Here is a 25,420-nt window from a genome sequence, read left to right on the forward strand (position 1 = left end):
GCCAACGCTCTATCCACTGAGCCAAACCAGTTAGGGTGGGAATACTCATTTATTTTAGGAGTTAGCAGGCCATCTACTCTCTATCAGGGATGAAAACCAAAGAAAAGCTAACTGCTAGTTATCATTAGAAATGTTACAGTAGTGCAGCAGGACTGACGTTACATTACCAGCTATTTGTGGGGTTTTTTGTTTGTTTTTGCCAGCTATTCGTAATAAAAGTTTTTAATTCAGTGTGATGTTAGCTCTGCCTTTCAATTTAAAACATCTACATACAAAAAACTTTTGAAGTGGTGAGCAAGTCCCATCTTAGTACTAATAATGGGCTATGGAAGTGAAGCTCTAATCCAGTGGTTCTCAGCCTTCCTAATGCCTCGACCCTTTAATACAGTTCCTCATGTTGTGGTAACCCCCAACCATAAAATTATTTTCATTGCTACTTCGTAACTGTAATTTTGCTACTGTTATGAATAGTAATGTAAATATCTGATATGTAGGATGTATTTTCATTGTTACAAATTGAACATAATTAAAGCATAGTGATTAACCACAAAACAATATGTAATTATATATTCAATATATGTTTTCCAATGGTTTTAGGGGACTCCTGTGAAAGGGTCGTTCAACCCCCCAAGGGGTCGTGACCCACAGGTTGAGAACCGCTGCTCTAATCAGAACTCACTGATGAGATTTTTAAAGTGCATGTTGTTACTGCTTTAAAAGAGGTTAGTATACTTTCGTCTGAAACATCCTTGTTTCAAGTAAATCTCAAACTCACCTGAATTACATACATACCATCAACTACAACACATAAAAAACATCTTTAGGTTCGCATTCTTATTCTACTTTATATGGTGGTGGCTCATTTTACTATATGTATTCTAGCAGCTATATAATTCTTTCTATACACAGGCACAAGACTCAGGACTATATGCATCAAGTAAAATGTTTTGGAGAATGTATTTTCTATTTATTGACACCAGGTATTGACACAGGTATTATCTGGATATTTACTCCTGCCCTAGTGCTTCTTCTATTCTAAGTATTAAGAGCATAAACCAATCTTGGAGTGTTAGAGTTTAGATGACAAAGACAATCTAGGGTTTTGAAATTCAAACCTAATGAAAACCTCTGAACTGTTCTGGCAGGAGGAAAAAAGACACAGAGAGGAAAGGTATCCAACAACAAAGGAAGTTATTTCTATGGATGCTGTCTGTGGCCGGCCAATGCAATCCAAGTATGATTGCCTTCAAGAGAAGATGCAGCTTCCCCAAAATTTCATGAAGGGGTTCTTCAATCCTGACAAAACCCAAACTGCATGAACTAGAAGGTAATACAGAAATACATGGCAAGAAGCACTAACTGCAAAATCCTTTCCATTTATTTTTTTATTTTTTGTTCAGTTATTATTTTCTATACCTACAAAGCCTGAGATACTGATTGAAAACTCAGAGACTCCAATGCACAAATCAGAACTTAGAGTTGGAGTTAATTAAGAGATCTGGTTCTCCTACTCCCCCATACTTTGGTACCTGCTAACCTGATTTAGAATAAAACACTTTCTTCTTCCTGCCTATGCTGTGATTGCTACTTACCAGTTACCAGAATTGTGTAAAACACGTAGAGGAGTACCAATATAAAGAACTTTAGGTATTTAATATACTCCGTATACAACTTCTCATTTGTTCTTGACCTCATGAACCTTTAATGACTCTATAACTGCCAAATTCCCAAAAGTTTTGTCATGCATTGGAGGGTTTCCACAAGCTAATCGCTTCCTCTCTTTATGGTTTTATCTCCCTCTCCACTGTTTCCTGAATCCACACTCCAGGCACATCAGCCTCCTTTCTATTCCCCGGGAATGCATTTACTTTTCTGACTCCACCCTACACTGTGATGCTCTATCTCCCGCTGCTCATCACTGAAATTTCACTTATCTGTCAAGGTCCTACTCAAATGCCACCTCCTTTGTGAAGTACTCCCTGTTCCCTCTTCTCAAAATCACTTGTCCTCTGGTATTTTCTCAGCTCTTTCATTTTCTTCTTTGTTAGGTGTTTTCATTCATCTTCCTCTCCGCTAAAGTTTTTAAATTCTTGAAGACAGCAATTCTGTCTTATTTGTGAATCTATCCTCTACATTGCCTAATATAGTAAAGACTCAATACGTATTTAGAGAATGAATGAAAATTGCCATATATCAGATTCTAGGCAGGGACCAGAATCTATGTGCTAGATTGTATACTAGAATCTAGCACAGAGCGAGTACCCAATAAATACTTATTGTTTATTGTAAAAACAAAACCCCAAAACCTAGAGGATCTTTTGGCTTTTAACATTAAACATTTGCATTACATAAAATAAATAATATAAAACAAGCTTAACCAAACCAATCAACTATATTAGGTGGGCTTCGGATGGAGAGATGCCACACACACTGTTTTGGGGATATCCCTACACCCCTCCCTATCATCACCTCAAAGCAGCACACAACTCAGATCATACCAGGAAGGGAATAGCTATTATAAGTATTACTTAAGTGTTTTCTCTAAGTTGTGCGACATGGAATGTTACTTGAACAGAAAGTTTTCATGGATCACGAGAGAAAATTCCTACATACCAAGAAATAATGAAGTCTACCACTTTCCTTCCATATAAACACTTTCTGATCAAACTGTACTTTGGAAAGAGAACAACCTAATCCGACTCTATTTAAAAGTCCAACAAAGTAATCTGGTAAGCAATCTTTCAGAAGAAATACAAGACCTGGTCCGGGGGTTTCAGAAGTCAGTTTGAATATCTAATTTTCAAATAGCCTTGGGGTGGAGATCAGGGTAAACATTTTGCTGGCTGCTCTATTATCTGATTCACAACAGGGATTCTTTCTTTTCCTTTTTTGGCATGTTATATAATTTCTTTTTTTGGTATTATATGGCAGTACAGAAGAGTGATGAATAGATTTTTCAGCCAGAATATCTGGGTTCAAATCTTGGCTCCACTACATACGACTTACATGATTTTAGATAATTACTTATCTCTCTGCGTCTTAGTTTTCTTTCTTAAAGAGAGAGAGAGAGAGAGAGAGAGAGAGAGAGAGAGAGAGAGAGAGAGAATAATACAACACCTTCCCTATTAGAGTTGGAATGAGGATTGTGTACATTATATATTTAAAGCACTTAGGAGCGCACAAATATATAGTAATCTTTATTAAACTTAACAATCTTTAGTAATCTTTAGTATTTTTATAAGAAACGCATTCTTCACTTGCAAAATAAATGTACATAAACCTTTTCCTTTACATATAAAGATACAGTGAAGACTTGTTGTTGATGGGTCAGAGATATCCACACTTAAGATTCAAAAGATCTAAGTCCTTGAAATCATGTGCAAAAATGAGTGTATTAATTATAAATGTGTATTTTTCTGGGGAGGGGATCCATAGCTTTCAACAGAGTCTTAAAGGGGTCTGTGACCTCCAGGGATCAAGAACCCCTGCTCAATTGTCCCTGCTCATTTAAACCCCTGCTCATTTTAAAAGCTGTGCCACCAGTGTGGTTCAGTGGTTGAGCACTGACCTATGAACCAGGAGGTCATGGTTCAATTCCCAGTCAGGGCACATGGCCAGGTTTTAGGCTCAAGCCCCGGTAGGGGGTATGCAGGAGGCAGCCCATCAGTGATTCTCTCCAACTGTTGATGTTTCCCTCTCTCCCTCTCCCTTTCTCTGTCTGAAATAAATAAAAAATATATTTAAAAAAGCTGTGCCCATATTACATCTAAGTGTGTGGAGATCAAACTTGAATAATTTTCTTAACTGAGTAGCGTTCCCAAATATGTCCTTGTGTGTGTCTTGATTGCCTCCCTATCCTTACATTTTATTGTAGCTTAAATGCCCTTTACAGTAAAATCATTTACACAGCTACACCAAGTCACCAAGTCAGAATGTTATTAAGCTTCTACTTCTTAGTGATAGTTCTGACCTGCAGCTTCCACTTTAGATTTCCTTCTGAGTATTAGAACAGATTCATATTCTCATGAATGTGGACTTATAAATGAATATTTGGTTTCTATGAATAATGGAAATATATCACCCTTCTAAATGCTCTTTCTACCCGATCCTGTAATATCTCTACGCCTAATTGCTAAGAATTCCAGAAAAACAATTCCAGAGGCGGTGAGGTGATATCACACAAACTTTTAGAAAAAGCTCAAATAAATATTTCCAGAAACTGAAAATACGACGTTACTTCTGTTCTTATACCGAGAAGCAATTTTTCTTTGTCACCCACTACCTATCCCTCCTTCTTTGGACAGCTGGAAAACGATTTAACTTTTGCTCCTTAGTAATCTTATTTCCCCCTGCAAATCAATTTCAAGAGGTTCCCATCAGTTATAATATAAAAAAGGAACCAGAATAACTTTTGTGTAGGGCTGGTTGAGCTTAATACAGCCTGAAACAGGGCCTCATTCTACATGACCAATAGCACATCCATCCCCAACCCAAAGCCAGCAGTGCTCCTCCCACACTTTACCTGTGAAGCGGTCAGGTTGGAAGAGGGTGCCGCCGACGGGGCGTGGTGGTGGTGGTACTGCTGTTGTTGCTGTAGCTGCTGTAGTGGTTGCTGCTGTGCTGTTTGTAGTTTGTTTTCAGATTGTGGCAATGGCTGTATTTGGAACTTGTCTGGTTGTTCTTGCTTTACTATCAGGTTCTTCCGAAGCTGTTCAACGACTCTTTTCTACCAAAGGAGAAAAAAGAAAGAAGAGCTATCAGAATACAGGCAGTCCTCGGGCAGTCAGACCCTCGTTGTTTCGTGGTTACGTCACCATCTCCCATTTACAGTATTTATTAAAAAAAAAAAAGTTCTGTCATTTCGACATATGTACATATGTGCTTTATGTTTTTTATTATTTATTTACCACAAGTAAAGGTCAGGAATTGTTATCTTTAAAAAATTTTTTTACTGTTTCATTTCATTACTGCGGTGTATGTGCTCCATGTGAGTGATGTAGGTCCTTATGTAGGTGGGTTCCGACTTACATTGCATTGTAGGAACGGATCTCCGACGTAACGCAAGGACCTACTGTATTGTCCTACCAGCTGTATAGAAATATGCAATAATTATATGCCTCTGACATCTTTAAAATTTGTTACATCTAAAATTTACAGATTCGACAAATGAGGAGAACCTATGGCATAAGAAACATTTTATAAAGGGAAACTGAAGCATGCAGGTGGGAAGAAAAGCTAATGGAGGTCATGCAGCAGAGCTCAGCTTTCTTGACTGTTATTAGCTGAGCATGCCAGGCTGGGAGGGCAGTGTAGCAGAGCATAGCAGTGGAGACACGACTCTGGAGAAAGGCTGCCTCAATTCAAACTTCAGTTTTGCTATTTCGCAGTCACATGATGTTGGGCAAGTTCCTTAACCTATCTATGGATCAATGTCCTGTTCTGTAAAGTGAGGCGACTAACAATATCCTTAGAATTCTTACAAGTACCAAACCAGCTGCTAGTTGTAAAGTTCTCAGAACTATGATTGGCACATTGACGGTCATTTTTCTTTTTGCATCTGACTACACAGATACTAGCCATATTAATTTTCGTTAATTAATCAAATATCATCTATCTATCAAAGATTCAAATATTAAAGACTTTTAAACAAAGAAACCTTGATCTCAGAAATATGCAATATAAATGACAGGCATTCTAAATCACTGAAAAGGGTAACTCATGAGCTGGACTTCTTTGCTGGGCCAAGATCTGTAGAAATGCATACGTTTGTTTATGCAGAGTAGGGATTTAGTTACATGGGATGAAAATTTTAAATGAATGAACATTTGCTGAATTTTCTAGACCTGTTCAAATCCAAGAAAATGTGTACTTGGAAACCTTCATTACTACAGAATACATTTCAACAGAACGTAAGCTGCATGAGGGAAAGGACTTTTGCTCACAACTATACTCTGTGGCTAAGTCAATGGTCCTCATAATCTTCACATGACACGTAAAGTGATGGTTCCAAAGACCAGCAAAAGGCTCAGAAAATATATAACAACCATCTGGGGCCAGATCTGGGCTCTGACTCTTCCTGCCCTCATGGCTGGAAGTATAAGCAGCTCCTCTCTCATATACTTTCAAGTGAGTTCATCAATTGAGGTTTGTTATTTCTGACAAAAATAATTGCTATTTTCTAATACAGGTTATGAGTAGAGAAAAAAGTGAATAAAAATATTTAAATAAAGAGTTAAGTGAAATCAGAGAGCCAGGTTGATTTTCAAATTCCTGCATATGATTCTAACCAACTTCATTTGTATTCTCTAAAGAATCCAAACCTGCAGGCTACTGGCTTAAGGTTGTTTGAATATTAAAATATTTACAAAATGGATTTTTAAAAACTTGAAGTCAATACAAAATACATTCTTGAGAGAATTTTAAATATTTTTATTATTTATTTTTGGGGGCAATGAAAATATCATATAAAGGCCAATGGGTGTGCGTGGGGTAGAATGCTGTCCTATATACTCTGCTAGCATTTCCTCTTTCTGTAGTTAAATATTAAAAAGAAAAAAAGGATGCAGAATCCAATATCTCTGTAGAAACCATCTGCAGAATAGTAAAAATGCAAATTAATAAAAATATCAAATGCTTATAAAAATTAATGTTCAAGTCTCAAGTATAAATGGCAGAGTAACTGAACTGATACATCTTAGGAGAGGGGAAAGTAATAGCAGGGGTGTTACGGATAATTCTGAGAATCACAGATAGATTTCATTGCCTGGTGACTGCCAGACATTTAACAAACAAATAAGTATTTAGAGTTGCTTTTACCCCCCAACCAAACATATTAATCAGCATTAATCAAACATAACAAACTAACAAAAGTGTAACATAGCAGTGAGAGAAAGGGACTCAAAAAACCTTTATTAAAAAAAAAGCCCACAAAAAAACAGCTCAAATCAGGAGGAGGAGAGAAACCAGGAGGAAAACAAACACCACAAATGTGACACCTGCCAACAAATAAACTTTGAGCGGGAACAGCAGAGGAGACTAAATAATGATTACACCAGGCATGAAAGGAAAGGGTGTTTTTCCCCCTACAGCCATCCGTAGGAAATACAGTGTTCTCTCTCACTGACTGCCCCACTGGGGGAAACTACAAGCAAGAGACAAAGCCCGGAACCCACTCCCAGGGCTGTGCACAGCAGAAGGGAACAGTAGGGGGAAGAAGGGGAAAGGGACGCAGCTAGAGTACTTGGCAGCCATATGGCTGGAGCAAGGTGATGACCAATCAGAATGAACGTCAGAAGGTGGGAGTCAGTGAGTCATGCTGCATTCACAATCAAGACTGTGGAACTTGTGGGGGCTGGGACAAGGGAGGGTTCAAAATACTTGCACATTGACATTAGTCCTTGAGAGGAGAAAAAAACAAAAAAAAAAAGGCAGAAGAAAAAGAGAGCTGTGTAGATTAGACATGGGTCAGATCATACAAGCTGGGCACATTTTCCGTGATAGAGGGTCTGGTATGTTTCAGAGTGCTGCTCAGAAACGCACGGCCGCTGCACTCCTTGCGCTGTTTATCAGAATATTAGAATACCAAGCGTGTAGTTGTGCATGTCTGTGAAATTTTTTTTAAATCAAGATTTGGGGGAAATGCTGACGCCTTCTGTAACTCAAACATCTCTCACTGCAGATTGAAAACCAACCATCTAAAGTCAAGCGAGCTCTGCCACGGGGTGCTCCTCAGGTGTCTAGAGGCCCTGCACACTCTGACGGACTGGCTAATACGGGGGGGCTGCTGAGCGAATTTGTTGGCTTTTCTACATCTAACAATCCAGACTTGTTCTAGTTCATTCTAGTAAACACAAAAGTCATAGTAACTCCAGCAGGATCCTGATCTGGGTCAGGACCAGTTTTGGTGGCAGCAAAAGAATAAAGCTATAATATATTTCGTAAATCTTAGCTGTGTGGTATCAGCAAAGTTGTTAAGTAGACTCTTGTCTCTACAGAAAGTGAGCCTATATTTTTACTATTACATGCTTGTTTTTTTAAATATATTTTATTGTTTTTTTACAGAGAGGAAGGGAGAGGAATAGAGAGTTAAAAACATTGATGAGAGAGAAACATCGGTCAGCTGCCTCTTGCACATCCCCTACTGGGGATGTGCCCGCAACCAAGGTACATGCCCTTGATCGGAATCAAACCTGGGACCCTTCAGTCTGCAGGTCGACACTTTATCCACTGAGCCAAACTGGTTAAAGCTACATATACATATTTTTATTGATTTCAGAGTAGAAGGGAGAGGGAGATAGAAATATCAATGATGAGACAGAATCACTAATTAGCTGCCTCCTGCAAGCCTCCCAACAGGGACAGAGTCCGCAACCCAGGCATGTGCCCTGACTGGGAATCGAACCGTGACCTCCTGGTTCATAGGTTAACGCTCAACCTCTGTGCCACACCGGCTGGCCACTATTACATGTTTTAAACAAAGAAATCAACTTCTGTGGTCATTAATGAATGTTATGCTGGCATAAACAATTTGATATTTTCAATGTTATTCATATATAAGGCAGAACTTTAAGTGCAGCTAAATATGTTGGAACATTATCCTGAAGCTTTGCCATTCGTCACTCACTAATAAGTCAATGAGAATAAAAGAGGAGGGAAATGAAGAAAATGGAAGAGGAAAAGCTGGAGAGAATGATGGCAGAAATGAGGAAGAAAAGTTAATAACTTATCATCTTCTCCCCTTAATATAGCAATGGGCCAAGCTAGCATCACCCCCTTCAATCCATTTGTCAAGACCTGCTCCACAAACCCACGTGTAACTCTGAGTCTTGGGTTCCCTGGACATTTGCAGCACCAGGTTTCACCAGGGCTTGTTCAGGCAGAAGAGTTCACAGAGTCTCTGACACTTCGAGCCACAGCTTCTGAGACAGGTAGTCATGTTGACCAATATTGTGACATTCAGTGATACTATCAACGTGTTCACATGACAGCAAGGCAGATCCCCCCCCCCCCAAATACACAAGTTTATAGGCCTAATTCAACAGAAAAGCAGGTTCCTTTTCTCCTAAGTCAACCATTCCACGTTCCGTTCCATGGCCTGGGTCAGCACAGAAGAAAGATGGAGGAACGCAAGGACAGCCTCCACCCCTCCAGCCAAAGCACCAGTTTACTTCTATCAAACTCTCATAAATTTTAAAAAGCTTCTCTTGAAAGGAACTCCAGGCCCAAGGCCCTGCCCTCTGGAATGCCAGTGCTTTAAGTCTCTGCTTTCCTACACAGTCTGTCATTCCACTTGTCTGTGTTCTGGTTGACATGATCTGTTTTATATCAATTATGAGAGGACCACACCCACTCAGACTTCTTGCATAGTACTGCCTTAAAAATTCATCCTTTTCCCCCTCCATGAATCAACCATACAATCTGAAAATATAACCTTCACCCTTCATACCAGAGGCTGATAGAGACTGACAATTTTTCACAAATCCAGAAAGTCAAGGACAAACCTTACCCATCTTTATACCTAAAATGCAGTGAAATTTTTTTTAAAATATATTTTTTTGATTTTTTTTTTTTACAGGGAGGAAGGGAGAGGGATAGAGAGTTAGAAACATCAATCAGCCGCCTCCTGCACACCCCCCACTGGGGATGTGCCCACAACCAAGGTACATGCCCTTGACCAGAATCGAACCCGGGACCCTTCAGTCTGCAGGCTGCCGCTCTATCCACTGAGCCAAACTGATTAGGGCTGCAGTGAAAATTTTTTCCAGGTCTTCAGACTCACCAAGTGCTCAAAGGTAACTAAGGAAACTAAAATTTTTGTGTGCAGAAAAACTAACATGGAGAAGTTTACACTTGTTGATGAAGTCAGAATTTACTCAAAGAAACAAAAACTTTCTATTGTTTGACTGAAATACAATCACTGCATTTTTGAGCAACACCAATATTCCTCAACGCCGAAGAGGCGGCAGGAGACACGATGACAGTCTTCAGAAGGCTGCCACACAATGAACATCCCCTAAAGAATAGGGAATGTGTTACTGGCATAACAAAGACACAGTTATGATCCACAGTAAAAGGTATGTGCTATTAAATTAAGTGAAGCCCTAACTGGTTTGGCTCAGTGGATAGAGCATCGGCCTGCGGACTGAAGGGTCCCAGGTTCGATTCCGGTCAAGGGCATGTACCATGGTTGTGGGTACATCCCCAGTGGGAGGTGTGCAGGAGGCAGCTGATCGATGTTTCTCTCTCATCAATGTTTCTAACTCTCTATTCCTCTCCCTTCCTCTCTGTAAAAAAATCAATACAATATATTAAAAATAAATGAATAAATTAAGTGAAGATTCCACCATTTTGTGAAGTAAAGCACAGGAAAAAGCACTAAACTCAAAATAAGCTCCTTCCTAATGCAGCAGGTGAAAGTCAGTGGGAGAGTATGCACTGGCGCCACTAGGAGGAATGCTCCAAGTGGCGCCAGTGCATACTCAGGCCGGATTCTGACAGAAGAGGAGGAGGAAATTGTTGGCAGCAGCTATAAAATATTCTTAGTTAAAAAGACGTGGGCTTTACTCGTTTTGTAAGGTACTACAAAGTTTTCTCCAAACTCTCCAATATTCAGTTTGGGGGTTAGAATTAACAAATAGCTTCTAACATGTTTAAACCTTTTAAAAGAGATATGCCCTTAAAATGCCACCTGTTTGGCAGAAGCGGTATCTACACCTCCTCTATGCAGTGAACTGCTATGTTGTCTACGGGAGAGGATTTGTTTTGTCTTGGAGAGTTGGGAACATAAATAATTATTTTATAGTTCTGCAAGGTGTCATGGAATTTGTACAGTACAATATAAATGAATTAAGGAACAGCAGCAGTTGGAATTAGCAGTTTATTTTTGATAAAGTTCAAAATTCTCTACATGGATGCTTAACAGATGGTGGAGAATACATATGTCATGGTACTGATTAGACTTTGGCTTACTTTTTTAATTAAAAAATATTCTTGTGGTTTACTCTTCCACACACACACACACACACACACACACACACACACGTGCATGCACGGATATTTACATCAATAGGTTTAACATCCCATCCACAGGACAATAGAACCTTTATTCATATCAATGGGATTTATATTCCATCTCCACGGGGCATGAGACCCTTTATTTGATGGCCTGATTGAAAGGCAGTTTGCATTCTTATTTAGTTCATTCACGCTGTAATAGGTAAACCCAACCCCACTCTCCCCCAACCCCTATGCATGGCTATAAAAGACTGCTAGGACTGCTATAGTCAAACTCCCACCAAAATGGAGGGACTCTTCTAAGAACCTGGGCATTGCCTTTAACTTGCACCAAACAATAGCTAACTAAATGTGACTTATTTCTAATGTCAATTACATTTTAATCACTTGATTTTTAACATCTAGTCAAACATTTTTATGTTAGTTCAAACTACTTTTTTAAAAATGAGAATTGCCCAAAGTACAGGATTAAGAAAGAGAAAGCTACCTGTTGCCTTCTGATCTTAGAAATCAAACACATTGGGAATATTTCCCTGTGTAAAAATACAGGTGCAGCCCAGATTTCGAATGTGTGAAATTGATGTCCAATTTAAATGTAACCTGACCCAGCAAAGACCCTAGGTACAGTAATGAGGACAGCAGAAAAAAACATAAGAACCATTTATAATCTGCATAACTTAGCTGCTTGCTAATATAAAAAAGTGCCTGAATCATTGTTCGTAGCACACAATGAGATATGACATGGAGGCTACAATTTATAAATTCAGCTGTAGTTCAGCACAAGGCGTGCCCCTCTGTAACTTTCTGTTACAGACGTGCACACACCACCAGCTTGTCATTCATAATTCTATGACTCTCCCCACAACTTAAAAGGCAGCACTGCCTTGTTAATGTCGGCTGTCCCATACACTACAAGGTTCTCTCGTTGCTCTGCCCTGAAGCTGCTGTGGTTTTCCTTACAAAAGCATTATGGTTGAAAATGGCTGCACAGTAGCTGTCCATGACAAGTTGGATATGAAAATACAATTTAAGCACAGTAATGATCCTAAAATGGGAAGAGACGAACAAAACTAAAAACCCCTATCATTTTATGGAACACTGCTCAGATAAAACAGAGTGTTTTGCTTACTCCGAGCCCTGGGACAATGTGAGATAATGCAGGAAGCCCTCTTTTCACAGAAACACGAGACAGAATCAGATGCTGAAAGCGGCAAACATAATAGATTACTTAACTAAATTCTACACAGAATACATGTCCTAAGACATGAATCAATCATTTCCAAAGGTGAGAATACTGCTTAACAATCTCAATTCTGCAGTTTTTCTTAAGAGATAGAAAAGACACATAATGGTATTAGGACAATATACTAAGTCAAGCAGGATACATCAGGTAGAAAATATTCTATGGTGAAATTTTCTTTACATTTAAACAAAAGTAAGTCTTATAAATCACTAAACTAACATTTTGAATTGGGAAGTATTTGAACAAAAGTACATCCTGCACAAGACACTCTTGCTACTTAAAAACATAATGTTTACTATCTACTGTAAAAGCATAAACACATAGATTTAAAAAGATTCCAAATCTCTGGATTTCACAAAGCATTCACTATTTCAGTAGTTTAATCTATCACGGAAGTATTTGTTACAATCACTTGAAGAGAGAAATGAAGTGTTACAAATTTACTTTCTGACAAGACCCCACATAAAACAACAAAGAGGGAGAGCAATTCCATCACCTCATAGGCTGCCAGGATGAGTGAGGGAGGGGAAGTTTAGGGATTGGATCATCCAAGACACGTGACAAAGGATGGTTTGCACTGTTCTGTATTTAGTTAGGTTTTCTGCATCAGAGACAGAAGAAGCCTGCATTCATCTTTCAGAATTTCAGAGCAGGTTTCCTTTTTGTTTTAAATGGTCAGTACTAGAAATTTTATTAAAGAGAGAGAATCAGCAAAATAGAAGAAAGCATAAACAATTTCTTAATAAATAAAACATTTGGTTAAAATTTTAAGTATTTTATTAAATCTCAAGTATAAAGAAAATAATTTTTCACAGGCAATGAAAATCATTAAATCCGATAGATAAATCTCTATATGAATATTTAAAGTATTTACACAAGTGCATGCATGCACACACACACTCCAAGCTTCAGAAATGTGGAGTGGCTGCAGTAAAAATGATTTGTTATTTTTATCTTCGTTGAGCTTACTTCTTAGTAGTGAAGGGGTAGCTCACTCTTTTACTATACTGTTCTCCAGTTTTCACATCCAACAAAATTACTGAGATGCAGATTCTTAAGAAAAGAGAACACAGAACTGAATATAAGAGCAGTCCTTTGATTAAAAAAAAACAACCTTTATTTTTTAGAGCAGTTTTAAGTTCACAGTAAAATTGAGTGGAAAGTGCAGAGCATTCCCATAAATCCCCTTCCCCGTCACCTACAACCTCCCTAACTATCAACATCCCGCCAGAGTGATACATTTGCTAAAACTGATGAATCTACATTGACACGTCTTTATCACTCGAAATTAATAGTTTTACACGAGGCTTCACTCTTACTGTTATATAGTCTATGGGTTTTGACAAATGTATGACATATTTCCATCACTGTAGTATTACATGAAATAATTTCACTGCCCTGAAAATTCTTTGTGCCCTGCCATTCATCTCTCTCTTCCTCAGCCTGACAACCACTGTCATTTTACTGTCTCCATAATTTTCCTTTTCCATAATGTCATATAGTTAGAATCATACAGGAGGCAGCCTTTTCTGATTTGTTTCTTCCACTTAGTAATATGCATTAAAGTTCCTCCAGGCCTTCTCATGCCTTGATAGCTCTTATTTCTTTTCAGTGTTGAATAATATTCCATTGTCTAAATGTACCACAGTAGTTCTCTTGATTTTTAGATACAATCTAATGCGGCAGCTGGTGAGTTCTAAAATGGTTACAATAAAAACGACAGCAATAATATCAAGTAGATATTATCTGCCACCTAGGATAATGAGGCTCTGAGCATCTAAGTGACTTGACCTAGGTCTCAAGTAAGGGGTAGAGTCAGACTTAATAGTTCTAGTTTCTGATATACTAGTGACCTGGTTCACAGATTCATGCACATTGAAAGAAAATTAATTAGAAGGTGGCTGGTGGGGTGGGACTGGGCGAGATGGGCAGGACATGCCCTGGAGCCAACCTCCCGTGGTCCCTCCCCTGCTGGCCACACCTGGGGTGGCACCGTGGCTTGAAGGGTGTCTGCAGAGTGAGCGGGGTCCCTCTGGCAAGTGGGGTCTCTCGGCCTGGCCTGTGGGGATGGGGCTGAAACCGGCAGTCCGACATCCCCCAAGGGATCCCAGAGTGTGAGAGGGCACTCTGCAAAGTTGCTGTCCTACAGGGTGTGGAATGCAAATCAAGTGTGCAGTAAACCAGATTCGGGGCCAACAGTGCCCCAGCAACAACATAACCCATGGCCAAAGGTGGAATCATGCAGTCCCGTGAGGAATTGGGCTCCCTCTTCTCTGGTTTTGGGGTCACAGCAGCTCGGCAGCTCCTGCACTGAGCGTCTGCCCCCTGGTGGTCAGTGCGTGTCATGGATACCAGTCAGACAGACAGCATATTAGCCTTTTATATATATAGACTAGAGGCCCAGTGCACGAATTCTTGCACCAGTGAGGCCCCTCAGCCTGGCCTTCGGGATCAGGCCGAAACCAGTTCTCCGACATCCCTCAAGGGGTCCCAGTTTGTGAGAGGGCGCAGGCCAGGCCAAGGGACCCCACTGGTGCACTATCAGGGCTGGGGAGGGATGTGGAAGGTTGGCCAGCTGGGGAGGGACCGTGGAAGGGCTCCAGGGCGTATTTGGCCCATCTCACTCAGTCCCAATCGGCCAGACTCTAGCAGAAAGCTAACCTACTGGTTGGAGAGTCTGCCCCCTGGTGGTCAGTGCATGTCATAGCAAGCGGTTGAGCAGCCTTAGCATATCATCAGCATATTACACTTTGATTGGTTGAATGGCTGATCGGTCACCAGACACAGCACATTAGGCTTTTATTACATAGGATAATTCCATACTCCCACCAACACACTACACAATAGAGCAGTGATGGTGAACCTTTTGAGCTCAGCGTGTCAGCATTTTGAAAAACCTTAACTCTGGTGCCGTGTCACATAAATTTTTTGATATCTGCAACCATAGTAAAACAAAGATTTATATTTTTGATATTTATTTTATATATTTAACACATTGTTTGCGGGTAGTTTTTATCACGCACTAACAGGTGGCGCGGGCCATTTTTGCTAATTTTTTGCGCAAATGGCAATGTTCAGTAAAATTACGATAACTTTAGTTTACGTATTTATACGTTACCCGCATTCTACCTCTAGTCTATAAAAAATGTATTAATACGTGTCCCGCGCTCTACTATACTGGTAGAACGTATAAATACGTAAAATGTATAAATACGTTTTCCGCATACAATGTGTTAAATGCCATTTAACAAAAAAAAAAAATCAACCAAAAAAATGAGTTCGCGTGTCACCTCTGACACGCGTGTCATAGGTTCGCCATCACTGCAATAGAGCAAAACACAAAAGAACCTAGAAAAAAACCCTAATTAATATATATATATATATATATATATATATATATATATATATATATATATAATCTCCCCATTTTGCTTTAGGAAAAATGTGTAGAGAGGCAGTATCATGCAGTAGAATAGAAAGGATCAAGAAATATGGGTTCTGGTCTCATATCTGTTATTAAACTAGGTTTGTGACCTTGAGTAATTTACCTGATCTTGATCTCAGCTTCTTCACTTGGGCTCCTGCTTAAAATTATAGGAATCTCTGAATGCCAAGACTACAATCTCTTTTTTAAAAAACATTTTTATTGATTTCAGAGAGGAAGAGAGAGGGAGAGAGAGATAGAAACATCAACGATGAGAGAGAATCATTGATCGGCTGCCTCCTGCACACCCCCTACTGGGGATTGAACCATGATCTCCTGGTTCTTAGGTTGACCTCTATAAATAAGCACTGAAAACTAATACTCATAATGATCCTGAAATACTACAAAGAAGCTAAATCATTAAAGAATGGTTTCATTCAGGGATGGGGAATTCACACGAATAGGGATCAGGCAGGTAATGCATGTGAATGAAGCTGGCCAGCTCTGAGGTAACAAGGAGTGATGGGGACTAAGGTCAACTGGAGAGGCAGTGCCTTGTCTAAAAGCACTAATGTAAGAATTGCTTTTAATATTTTGAGTCAAATAAAATACCTTTGCTGGTTAGATTAAGCCCACGGGCTACTAGTTTTCAACCCCTAGGTAGTAATTACACTGAACGGTAGTTACTAGGAGAGGAATCAACCATAACTTAGAAAAAATTTCAACAATAAGAAGTGAGTCAAAAAGGATTTCAGATAACCAGAAAATTAAAATGGCTTACTGGTTGACCTAAATTTACCACCATAAAAGACTGGGGTGTGACTTTTAGTGGGAAGAAGCACAGACAGACATAAAAAGCAAGCATTCAATGGGGACTGAGGAGACTGTGGTAAGATTCAAGGGAGACAGATAACTATATATAGAATATAAAGGTAAGAATGAAAATTTCAGTATGTTCCATAATTGTGCTGACTTTATCAAAACAGCTTCAAGTACTTACAGGTCATTTAAACCCTCCCCCCGTGAACATGGACGTAAGAATGAGCTGGAATCAGTTTCTCCATCACTGAACCGCAGCTGTCTCCAGGGCTGAAGAAAGCAGCTGTTTAAACAGCCGCATTGTAGAGGTCAGAAAAATGGAAACTACCTTGTTGAAGCTGCCCAGGGAATTCGAGTAAGCAAAATGTAATCATCAGATTTGGAATCCAACCAGAACTCTACAAACATCTCCTGCACTTAACTGGTTCTTGTTTCTGAGTACTCTGATTTTTCAAAATCATTTCCTTTACATGATTAAGAAGAAAGGAATTCATGTTATAAACATGTGGATTACATAGTAATTTTTCAAGAATTCTGTTTTCTGAGTAACCCTAAGTGAAACAGGATGGTACCATTTTCCACAAGTATTTTCCTCATGGTGTACTTTTTTTTTTTTTTTAGCTCAAGTAATCATACGATTATACAGCTTTTTACAATCATAAATTTTCACACCCTCTTATCAAATAAGACTCTCACAATTGTGCGGGGTGGATTAAGGCAACTGTCATGCCATTGATTCAGACAGGAAACTAAAGCATGTGGTGACTGTTGACCAATCCGAAGTTGCAGTTACCTAACAGTAAACTGTGGAATCCCTACAGTCCGGAGAACTATCTGAATGAAGCTCTGTTCACTGAACAAAGGGCTGGAGCTCATTTGCCTGAGCCAGCTCTTCTGGGGCTGATAGCGGGTTGGGTGATATCCAAATGGCCTGACTGAATGTACAGTACACGGGTGTGGGGAGCCGAGCCACGGGGGAGAGGTGTCCTTTGCTGGACATCAGCCTCCACACACAGTAAACAGCTAGGGAAAAAAACAGGCTGTGAGAGCCAAGGAAGAAGAGTGACTTGTGCAACAAAATGAAGGGGCCAAGAAGGAGAGGAGCCAGAGGGTGCAGTCAAGACCGGAAATAGGACAGCCAGAGATGAGGCATGGACAGCGCAAGAGGTGGGTCTGGAGCAAATGACACCCATTACGTCCATGCTGAGGTGCAGTTCCTATACACTGCTCTGAGCACTTGGAGGGGCTGGGATGTTTTCCAAGGGCGTGTGCAGAGCTGGATAACGTGCTCCAAAATGCCAGAGAGACTGTATTTCTGTCATCAAAGATACTCTCTCTGGCAGCTGAGCAGGAATATACTCTGGAGCCAACCCAACACAATGACATGCTTCCTCGTCTATGGAGTGTCATGGCCACTTTTAAGATTTTGTCTCTAACCTTCCAGCCTCAAGCCAAAAACTTTAATACTGGAACAATGGCTCCAATTTAGTAATGGAATGGATGCTGGCAACATTTAGACTGGAAGAATGTTGAGTGCCAGTGGGTGTTTAAAGAGGGAAATCACAGCAAACTTTACTTACCAGCCAGTCATATAAAGCTGGGTTTAAAATTTTTATTCACTAACAGATTTATCTGACTGCCATAAAAACTACACAACTATTTTGCTTATAAAATAGAACACAGATGATCAAAACCCATATGCGAAGGGGCTGAGGAAACAACATTATAAAGCACACAGAGAGGTTTGAAAATCAGCCTCGTGGCTTTCAGAGCTGCTACCAGAAACGTCAGCTGCCCCTCCCCCACATCACACAAGACTAGGGCTCAGTCAATGAGACTGCTGTGCAAGTGACAAGCCATCACTTCTGCTTCGTCTCCACAGGCCTAATGTCTGTGATGCTGAATTTACTTAGCTCAGTAGGCAGCACAACCTCACCACGAGTGGTTATGTTTTTAGACTTGGTAAGAACAAGATGCCAGGGGTTTTGTTGGTGGTGCATCACTCTGCAACACCGTATCCCAACTCTGTTGAGCTGGCAAAAGCACTAAATCAACCAGGTCGGCAGTCCAGCTCCACTTACCCTTCGGATGCTCTGGGCAGGATGACTTTGCTATGTTCACTGGCAATGTGACACACTAGGAACACAGATCTGTCTAGTCATCACACCCTTTGACTGTCTCGTTGGTTCTCCTCTATCCTTGTTCCTCGCGGCTGCATTTTTCTTACTAAGTATTTCCTCTGACACTTTCAAGCAAAGAAATAAGGATCTAAATCATCTTGAGATCGTTAGAAACGTGTGTAATATCTGTGCGATAACGTAGGTCCTGAGACAAAGACCTGTTAGCACTTGAACTTCCTGAAGCTACTCTGCTTAAATGCTGCTGATGAAAAGAGATGATTATTTCCATCCCTTAAAAAAAAACCCCAGCTGACTGAAGGAGGGCAGTGAGGACAGTGTGAAAGCAAGGATATCTGTCATCTGATGGATACAGTGGAAGGGACCGACTCATGTGCAGGCTGTCAGCCCTACCACTAACCAGAGGAGAGAAAGCATCTTTAAGAAAATGGAACAAATTGAGTGGAAAAGAAGAAGTGACACGGAAGTACAATGTTTAACAAGGACCTTTTCTTGGTGGTTGAAGGTGCTCTTTCCTGAGGTTCCTATAATAGGAAGGAATCATTCCTACACAGGGGTGCATACCTATACTTCACAGGGTGTTTGTTTGTGTGACAGTTATACCGTCATAATTTCAGATGGTTAAACCTTTGCTCCAGGGTTTATAAAAGATCAGAACACTTGTCACTCTTGGTGCAGGTAGAGTGAAATAGAGTGGCTGAGCAGTTCATTTTTCTTTATAATTACACTCCATTAACCTTCCACATGAGAGCTCCCCTGCGCTTTCACACCAGCAGCACCAACTGGCTGCATTTGATAAGGCTCTACAGAGTCTGCAAGACCAGCACATGCAACAAAAAGAACACTTTAATACTGCAGACTTAAGCAGAAGCTGAAGGCAGCCCCCGCCACTCTACTCGATTATACATGTGTAGACAAAAACAAACGAAAAACGAAAAGCTGGAAACCAGCAAACAGATGATGGGAGCTTATTTAAACCAAAAGTGATTCAAAAATCTTCTGATAATCTCTACAATGTTAAAACCAAATTTATTATTATTTTTCTAACCTTTGATAATGTAGCACCCCATAAGAAATGTACTCAATTTACTAAAGCTGACAGGGTGATACAGTTATAGGGTGATCTACATTACAATTAGGTCATCTTGGTGTCTACAAACTGCATGTTGTAAAGGTAATTTACTTGCTACAGTATTTCTCCTTATGGATCTTTCAGTAATTCATTTTTTGAAAACAGGTTAAGAACTAGCCCCAAGTCTATCTCTATCCTTCTTGACAGTGGCCACATAAGTAATTTCTCTTTTTGAGAGAGCAAGAGACCTATTCCATGAATAATGCCTTCTCCCAGAGTTTTTAATTCAGTACCCAGAATGCTACTTGCCATATGCACAGAGATAGATTAGTGCTTTCTCCAGCCTGAGCAAAGGTTGGGTGTTACACGCTTGAGCAGATAACACGAAAGGCAATTTGGGAAATAGGTGCTGGAACAATTAATCTTGCATAAGATCCCAATTATTTGGGGAACAAAAGGTAGCTATATTTATACCTCTGCCTTAACCAATGGCATTCATAGGCCTCACAACATCTTGGAATAGGTTTCCATGATAGTTTGTGTTTCTGGGCACATCCCCAACCACAGTGACCTAAGGAAGGTCAACAGGTATCCTGACAACGCTACTCACTACTAACTCGCTTTCTCTGGCAAATGCATGCATTGAGGATGTTGGTCTATGTTAAGTGTAATCTGACAACCAGATAATTAAAATACAGGGACAGCATTTCCTTCCTCAAATATTATATTTAAAACACTTTTCTAGAGATATAAAATTACAGCAAATTTTGTTTTTAAAAATTAATGACCTGCTTAGTACTTCTGAAAGTGTTTGGCAAATAAATGATTGTTTACATTTTGAAGATGGATGATTAGATCTGGGAATTCTACTACATACACCCTTCCTTTTCTCTATGTTTATGTATGAAATGGAAGAATTTTTCCATTAATATTTTTCTTCTATTCAACACTGTTACAAACTTAGGTTACTGTATATCTTTATGACACCACCATGGTATCCTTTTAAAAAATGTTTTTCTTAATGCACCTATCAGATTGGTGTTTGCAACGAAATAAGTCATAATTATTTAAAACCCAGTATCAAAAACAAATTTAGTATTTCCTTGCTGCATGTTACATGCTGAAGCATTCAGCATAATAATGTTGAATGATCACACGCCAAGAGATAAAGCCAGCCATGCCTATAGGAAGCAGCTCCAAAAATCTTGTTTTTTTTCAATGTCCAGACCCAGTGATAGTCAGATTTCTCTTCCGCCTAATAATGCATATTTTTCATTTCCCAATGAACAGAATTTCTTTCAAGTACTTGCTTTTCAGTTTGAAAAGTGGCAGGCATTGAAATTCCACTCTCTATAACCATGTAAAAAATCAGGCAAAGCCAATCTACCTGCATGGATCTGTCGCTCTGACTCATTGTTGGGCCATCTGTTTACGTGTGCTGCTTGTCTCACGGTGCAAATCAACCTGCTGCTGGGCAGACCTGCCTCACACTGCAAACTCATTCTGCAATTTCAACCTCCCTCACCAGCAATAAGCCCTCTTACTGAAACCTAAAACTACCGCTTCAATCAACTAGAGTCAGCCCTTATTCTACTGCCCTTGTTCAAAAAAAAATGGTGCACCACAGGTCCATGCCCACACAGGTCATCTCTGAACCCTGGGCTCCTGAGGAAGGCAGCAGCACAGTTTTGCTTCTATCAAAACATGTTAGTGCTGTTGGCAGCAATCAGCCTGCTACCCAGGCATATCATGTACTACTTGGAGATAGGCTAAAAGATTACTGAATCCCAGAGGAAAAGAGCATAAGTTGCAAATACAAACCATTCTGGTCTTCTTTGTTTTAAAGACTGTCAACTTATTCATGTGATTAGCACACAAATATAAAGCAGTATTAGATAGAAAAGGTTCTCAGCCCTGACTGGTTTGGCTCAGTGGATAGAGCGTTGGCTTGCAGACTGAGGGGTCCCAGGTTCGATTCCGGTCAAGGGCATGTGCCTTGGTTGCGGGCATATCCCCAGTATGGGTTGTGCAGGAGGCAGCTGATCGGTGTTTCTCTCTCATCGATGTTTCTGACTCTCTATCCCTCTCCCTTCCTCTCTGTAAAAAATCAATAAAATATTTAAAAAGAAAAAAAAAGAAAGGGTTCTCAGAACATCCTTTGATTCACCCTCAACTACCAAGTTGCTTGCTGTTTTGTAAGCATTTTGCTAGTCACTCATCTTAGATTTGAAAGGATATTAGGGCCGTGAATAGGATGGTGAGTGGCATAAAGTTTGAAGGCAATATTTACTGACTAACCCTAAGAGTATGTAATATTATATTAGATGTTGGGGCATAATATTAAAAAGTTAAATTCTTTAAGAAGTCCAAATAGCTATTTCAGGAGATAGAACTTATATATGCAAAAGTACTATATCACTTCTTATAGAGTATTAACAAGCAAAATTATTGGAAGATTAAAAAATATGTAAAGAGGGCAGTAAATAGAAAAAGTGGAGCCACAAAAAGAAGACAAGATAAAACCTTTGCCGAAACCGGTTTGGCTCAGTGGATAGAGCGTCGGCCTGCGGACTGAAAGGTCCCAGGTTCGATTCCGGTCAAGGGCATGTACCTGGGTTGCGGGCACATCCCCAGTAGGAGATGTGCAGGAGGCAGCTGATCGATGTTTCTCTCATCGATGTTTCTAACTATCTCTCTCCCTTCCTCTCTGTAAAAAATCAATAAAATATATTTAAAAAAAATTGAGACAAAAACAATTAAATATGGGCTATCTATATATATAAAAGGCCAACATGCTAAGTGTCCGACTGGTTGCTATGACACACACTGACCACCAGGGGGCAGATGCTCAATGCAGGAGCTGCTGAGCTGCAGTGACTTGGCAGCGGCGGTTCTCAGGTGATACACCCTGAAACCAGAGAGGATGGAGCCTAATTCCTCGAGGGGCCACATGATTCCACCTTCGGCCATGGGTTATTTGTTGCTGGGGCACTGTCAGCCCTAAATCTGGTTTACTGCACACTTGCGTTTGCATTCCACACCCTGTAGGACAGCAACTTTGCAGAGTGCCCTCTCACACTCTGGGATCCCTTGGGGGATGTCGGACTGCTGGTTTCGGGCCCTATCCCCGCAGGCCAGGCTGAGGGACCCCATCTGCTGGAGGGACCCCGCTCACTCCGCAGACACCCTTTAAGCCATGGTGCCACCCCAGTGTGGCCAGCCAGGGAGGGACTGTGGGAGGTTGGCTCCAGGGCGTGTCCTGCCCATCTCGCCCAGTCCCACCCCGCTAGCCACCTTCTAATTAATTTCCTTTCAATGTGTATGAATCCGTGCACCGGGTCACTAGTCAGTAATAATGAAAAATTATTACTTTGGAGAAATGGAGTAAGGCAAGTTTAGATGCTAGTGGTTGGTTACAGGTCATTAGTAGGTAAAAAAATACACACCCAATGAAAAGGCATGCGCATACTTCCATAGTGCTCTAGTCTTTACATTTAAGGAGACTGTTCTTTAAGAATATAGAATGTAGGAGGGGTGGTGGTTAGAGATCAACCAAAGGACTTGTATGCATATTAGCATAACCAATGGACACAGACACTGGGGCGGTGAGGGCTTGTCCTTGGGGGTGGGAGTGGCAGGGGTGGGGGTGGGTGTCAACCAGGGAAAAAGGAGATATATATAATACTTTAAACAAACAAACAAAAAAGAATATAGAATGTAGAACTGCTATCTTGTTTCCAACAAATGCACCTGAAAAATGCAAGTCTTTTTTTTTTTTAAGTGAATTTTAAAATGTACTTGCAAAGGACCAAAAATGTGTAATTTAGGAGCTGAATAGTTACTAGATTAGTGGTTAGAAGAACTATGTTGATAATGTGCAGAAACATACCTAAAAACAGATTTGAAAAAGATTCAAACATTATGTTCCTTTTTAGCAACAAATACCTGGTCATGACAAAGAACAGGATGAGAGGAATTGATGCTTACATGAGAATTTCTGTATCTTAGTGGGTGAGAAATTCATCACATTTCATTTTGCTCAAGGCCCTACTGTCTGCAATGTACACAAACTTCTTAACTGTCCCCCTGAGGATGAGTCACTGCAGTGGTGAATAGAAATGCTTGTCATATTCCTCTGTGCTAAGGCAAAGTCACAACCTTCTGCAAGGCTGCCAGATATATGACATTTACTAAACAACCAGCAACATCTCGAGTCTTTTTTTAGCAGACACTGAGAAATGGAAATAATGATCTAGGGAAGATTCTAATTTTTAAACTGACTGAAGAATTGAAAGTAGGATGTTAACCCTCTCAACTGCTTGATACTTGCAAAAAAGAAAAATAATAGCAGCAAACTGTAAGAGAAGGCAGCAAACTTTAATAAAGAAAGCAACCTGCTTAGCATGAGAAACTGCGACATCATTTCCCACACGATGCTATGAAAACAAATCACTCACTTCTACACTGTATGCCAAGGAATACAGTGTTATTTGGAAGCTATATTTTCTTACCTTTAGATATAACAGCAGCTAAACCCTACTTCTTACTCACACTCTCCTGGGGGTTGAAGAGTCTCTTTCATCACAACATGGTAATACTAATAACACTTCTGAATCCACTGCTGAAAATGACTATTAGCTGAGAGGTGGGACTAAAGATTAAAAAAGTACATAATTACCAGCAACTAGCTCAGAGTCAAATTGTAGATGCTTTTTAAAGACTTTAATGTTTTCCTTTTGAAAAACAGTAAATTTAAAAGTGACCAAGAATTCATCAAGTACAATTGTCTAATGATTTTAGTCAAACCCTTCTGAAACATTTGTACGAGGATTAAACATGTCAGTTTTTTATTCAGTCCGAGATCACTATTAGTGCCATTTTCTAAATTCAAAAGCTATGTTTAAATAAGAAATAGACACTCTAAACTTTGCGTAATGCCACATCAATAGTTCAACAAATGTTAACCATCCAACCCAGACATTTTGCTAACACAACTGAAAGCGCAGACCGGGACTTATTAACATAGCTAGTTTAGAAGCAGAAATATCACAGAAGTCATGTATTGTTCTGATAGAGAAGCCCAAGGGAATGTGGCAGTTGAAAAGCCATCAAGGGAAAGTCAAGGACTCTGTGACCACCAGGTGAAAATGGGGCTCTAAGATGTTTTAGAATCAAGTCCATTGACAACAGGCCATGAGAATTGCCATATCAACAAACTTTTATTATAATTAGAGGCCCAGTACACGACATTCATGCACTGGGGTGGGGGGAGCCCTCAGCCCAGCCTGAGCCCTTTCGCAGTCCGGGAGCCCTAGGGGGATATCCAACTGAGGGCTTAGGCCGGCACCCTGTGGAGAGACATCCTTAGCGCTGCTGTGGAAGGGGGGAGGGCTCCCGCCACTGCTGCTGTGCTCGCCAGCGGTCAGCCCGGCTTCTGACTGAGTGGCACTCCCCCTGTGGGAGCACAGTGACCACCAAGGGGCAGCTCCTGCATTGAGTGTCTGTCTCCTGGTGGTCAGTGCATGTCATAGCAACTGGTCATTCTGCCATTCAGTCGATTTACATATTACCCTTTTATTATATAGGATAAATTACTGCAATGTACTTAGCCAATGGGCCTATTGGTTCCGATGAGATAAAACCACATTCGCTTGACCTGAGAAATAAGTAACGAGACTAATAATGAAAGCCACAGCTGTCATGACTTCCGT

At 40.2% G+C, this 25,420-nt stretch overlaps 1 protein-coding gene across 4 annotated transcripts in view; it reads right to left on the reverse strand.

Annotated features, from left to right (window-relative positions):
* Positions 1 to 25,420, reverse strand: part of PHF21A (PHD finger protein 21A) — a 165,927-nt gene that overhangs the window by 30,317 nt on the left and 110,190 nt on the right. For all 4 annotated transcript variants that reach the window (XM_081099680.1, XM_081099679.1, XM_081099678.1 and 1 more), the window contains one exon: positions 4,523 to 4,726. In XM_081099680.1, coding sequence (XP_080955806.1) covers positions 4,523 to 4,726 — 204 coding nt within the window. The remainder of the gene's footprint in view (positions 1 to 4,522; positions 4,727 to 25,420) is intronic.

This window comes from Myotis nattereri (genome assembly GCF_964212035.1).
Source record: "Myotis nattereri genome assembly, chromosome: 9".
Taxonomy (NCBI): Eukaryota; Metazoa; Chordata; class Mammalia; order Chiroptera; family Vespertilionidae; genus Myotis; species Myotis nattereri.